Source organism: Nicotiana tabacum, chromosome 18 (genome assembly GCF_000715075.1).
Source record: "Nicotiana tabacum cultivar K326 chromosome 18, ASM71507v2, whole genome shotgun sequence".
In the NCBI taxonomy this organism is placed as follows: Eukaryota; Viridiplantae; Streptophyta; class Magnoliopsida; order Solanales; family Solanaceae; genus Nicotiana; species Nicotiana tabacum.
The window spans coordinates 127,497,739-127,501,151 of NC_134097.1; the positions used below are offsets into that span (position 1 = coordinate 127,497,739).

Below are 3,413 nucleotides of genomic sequence, written 5' to 3' on the forward strand. Positions count from 1 at the left end.
GGGGTAAGGTCTGCGTACACACTACCCTCCCCAAACCCCACTTGTGATATTCCACTGGATTGTTGTTGTTGTTGTTGATTGCTTATATGGCTCGAACCCGTACACTATAAATCACACGGAGACAACTTTACCGTTGCTCCAAAGTTGCCCTTCTATTTCCTAAAACAATCTTGAATATTAGCTAGAATTCACCATCAAACAACCAAAAACAAAAAACACAAATGGGGCAAACTGCATAAATAGTAACCACATGGATTCACAATAAAGCATAATTTTTAAAACATAGTAGACTTTTCCTCCATATGCTAAAAGAGGATTTTACAGACAACAGAAACTCACACACACACGGACACATACATAAGACATAAAATGCAGTTACAAAGGGAAGAAAGGAAGATTACAGTATCAACCTACAACCTCCCCTCAATTTATTCCCAACAGACACTATAGCATAAGTTGAAAGAAAAGACAATAATATTAATGCACCAGACTCTTGACAAAGTCTACTCTCCCCACCACTGATGAGCAAAAACACCACTTTCCCTAAGAGTTTTGAAAAGAGTAATGCAGTCTCCACAAAGAGCATTTTTGCAGTCTGCAGCTGAGCAGCGAAGGAATAGTTCATCGACATAGCATATTGATCCAGTTTTGAATAGTTCTGTCAAAATATTCAGCTCTGCTGCTCTAGCATTCATCATGAGGACCACGTAATCTCCTTCTTTAACGGTTTCACTGAACCATGGAATAAAGTCAAATCCTTCATGATCTAGCGGTGCACTTAAATATTCATCGGAGTCAAGAAACGGGGAAGTATCCTCTCCACCAAGTCCCGGATGGTACACAAAGTTAATACCAGGATTCTTCACATACAAAGGGAGGGCAGAGGTGTTATGATCAATGACGAAAACATTGAAAAAGTGGTGAGGGATTGGATAATGAGGCTTGAACATTCTTGCAATACTTGTTTCTACAAATTCTCCAGCACCAATGTTGATATACACCAGTTTGTTCCTTGACGAGATATTCATGAACTTAGGCAAGTACGAAATTTCTGTCTCAAACTGTCCGGACCTTTTCTCCACGAGTGGTTCAAGGTATTTCAAGAACGGCTTGTTGTTCGTGGTGGAAGGACAATTAGCAGGGAGTACAGAACGCTCGAGAGATTCAACGATCTCAGATCTTTTCTTGAACATCACTAGAGTAAAGGAGCCGACCCCACATACGTGCACAACATCGGAACTCTTCAAGAATGAGGAAACTGGTGTAGCAGACCTAATCAAGTTGCCTTTTATCAAGTTGCCTGAGTAGAAACTACTAGAACTCACGAGCATAGCACCGGTGCCACCTGGACGTAAGACACGCTCAATCTCAAGCACCAAAAGAGCTGGAACAGAGACCCTATCAAGATCTCTTGAGAATACAAAGTCGAACGAATTATCCTCATAATCGAGCTCGTACACAAATCTTCTCCACAAAAGAGAGAAATATGGGTGCCTATCAACACCAATAGCATTCGAGAGTCCCAGCTCTCGCAGCGCCAAAGCTGCAGCCAATGATTTCTTCCCAACACACAATGCTTTGGCATTCAAATCCAAGAAATTCTTTTCCATCAGCTCCTTAAACACATTCTTGCTCAAATTTTCATCTTCACATTTTACCAAAGCCGCCCCAAAAAGCGGAAAGGCCACTCCAGAAACGGGTTTAAAGAACCCGGTCACATTCATATTAGGGTTGGAGCCAAAGTTCAAGGGGCATACACCAAAATTCAACACCATAGGCTCAGAGTTCCGAATCAAATGCCCCATTTGAACGAACGAGACAACGATCATAACAGTGACAAACAAGAACCCTTTTACAATTAAGCGTTTCACTAATGACCCGTGAAGAATTTGCCATTTCAAGACGTTTATATCCATTTTTCTGTTCAAATTCTCACTTTAAAGATCAAAACCTTTAAGGACTTCCCAAGTTTTCAAGATCAATAACAGAAACTGAACTTTTCACAGAAGCTAAAAAGCTCTAATTTTTTTTTTCAATCAGATTGATTAAAAAGAGAAGATATAAGCCAAATAAACAAGAAAATCAAACAGATTAGCGAGTACAAAACCTGGAGGAAGTGTGATTTCCACCCACCAGTAATACTATCGACATTTGGCACCCAAGCAAGACCCTTTTCGGAACCCTTTTACCCATTGGTACGAACCAACTTAGACCCATTTCAGAACCCCAATTCATCAACCAAAATTGAGCTCAACCCACTTCACATTTTGATATAAAGATTGGATTTTTATGTGCTAAATTTGTCCAAGAACTGGAAAAAAAAAAGGATTAGGGTTTACAAAAAAAAGGGTAGTTTTTTGGATCTGGGAATGTGATAAGAGTGGAGTGGAAAGTGTGAATGGGAAAGGAAGAAACCAAGGAAGGTGTTACTCGGGATGCTTTGGCGATGATGCTTGCATTAGCTTTGGTATTAATAATTTCTTGTATTTAATATTTTTTATTTATGCATTAGTTATGTAAATATTTGGTATTATCCTATGCATAATTAATGTATAGAAAATTATGGTATTAGCAATGTAATGAGTTTTAATTAATGTATTAGCTTAGTTAAAGACAAAATTGTCCTTCAAAATTTATACTTGATTAAAATATGTTATACACCATATTAATGCAAATTTAAAATAATTCAAATAGTGAGAAATAAAATTATATCTCTAGTAAATAAATAAATACTTAGCATATTTCTTTTTTATAAATAAATATTTAATTTTATTTTACAATAGGTAGGCAAATTAAATATTTTTTTTAAACTTTTTCATATAAAAATATTTCTAACATATATTTCTTTTAAAAAGTTTAAGTGATGGATTAGTTTTAAGGGTATTTTTGTAAATAAACAATTCTTTTAGAAATTGTGCAATGCTTTAATACATCAAACCAAATAATAGATAAGAAATATGTCAGCATAACTAATATCAGTATAACTAATGCAAGCATAACTAATACCAATATTACTAATACACCATATTTAACATTATTCTTTTGCACTCCTCAAGAAGAAGCTCAAAGCTCAGTTGTACGAGAGCTTAGCTCTTTGTCGGTTATCCACTACGTGTCGCATGAAGAACGAATGACAGCTCGTGGGTGGGTCCCAGTTAAGTTCGTACTTATTGAATTAGTTGACTCCATTAGATTTAGGTTTGATTGAGTCGAGAATTCGAGGTATGAAATATATTTTCTTTTTAAAAAGAAAAACTTATAGGATAAGAGCAAAAATTACAGGGTGGGAAATCTATTAATCTAAGTATAGGTAAAAAATTGAGAGAGCCAATCAAACTAACTTCCCAAGATATGAGTTTAGCCTTTGGTCATCTAGTCGAGGACAACAATAACATATTCACTATATTCTTTTA

At 36.2% G+C, this 3,413-nt stretch overlaps 1 protein-coding gene across 1 annotated transcript; it reads right to left on the reverse strand.

Moving 5' to 3' along the window:
• Nucleotides 1–214: 214 nt before the first annotated feature.
• LOC107772802 (uncharacterized) lies at nucleotides 215–2,461 on the reverse strand. The gene has a single exon (XM_016592275.2). The coding sequence runs from the start codon at nucleotides 1,914–1,916 to the stop codon at nucleotides 504–506; it is 1,413 nt and encodes a 470-aa protein (XP_016447761.1). The 5' UTR covers nucleotides 1,917–2,461; the 3' UTR covers nucleotides 215–503.
• Nucleotides 2,462–3,413: the final 952 nt, after the last annotated feature.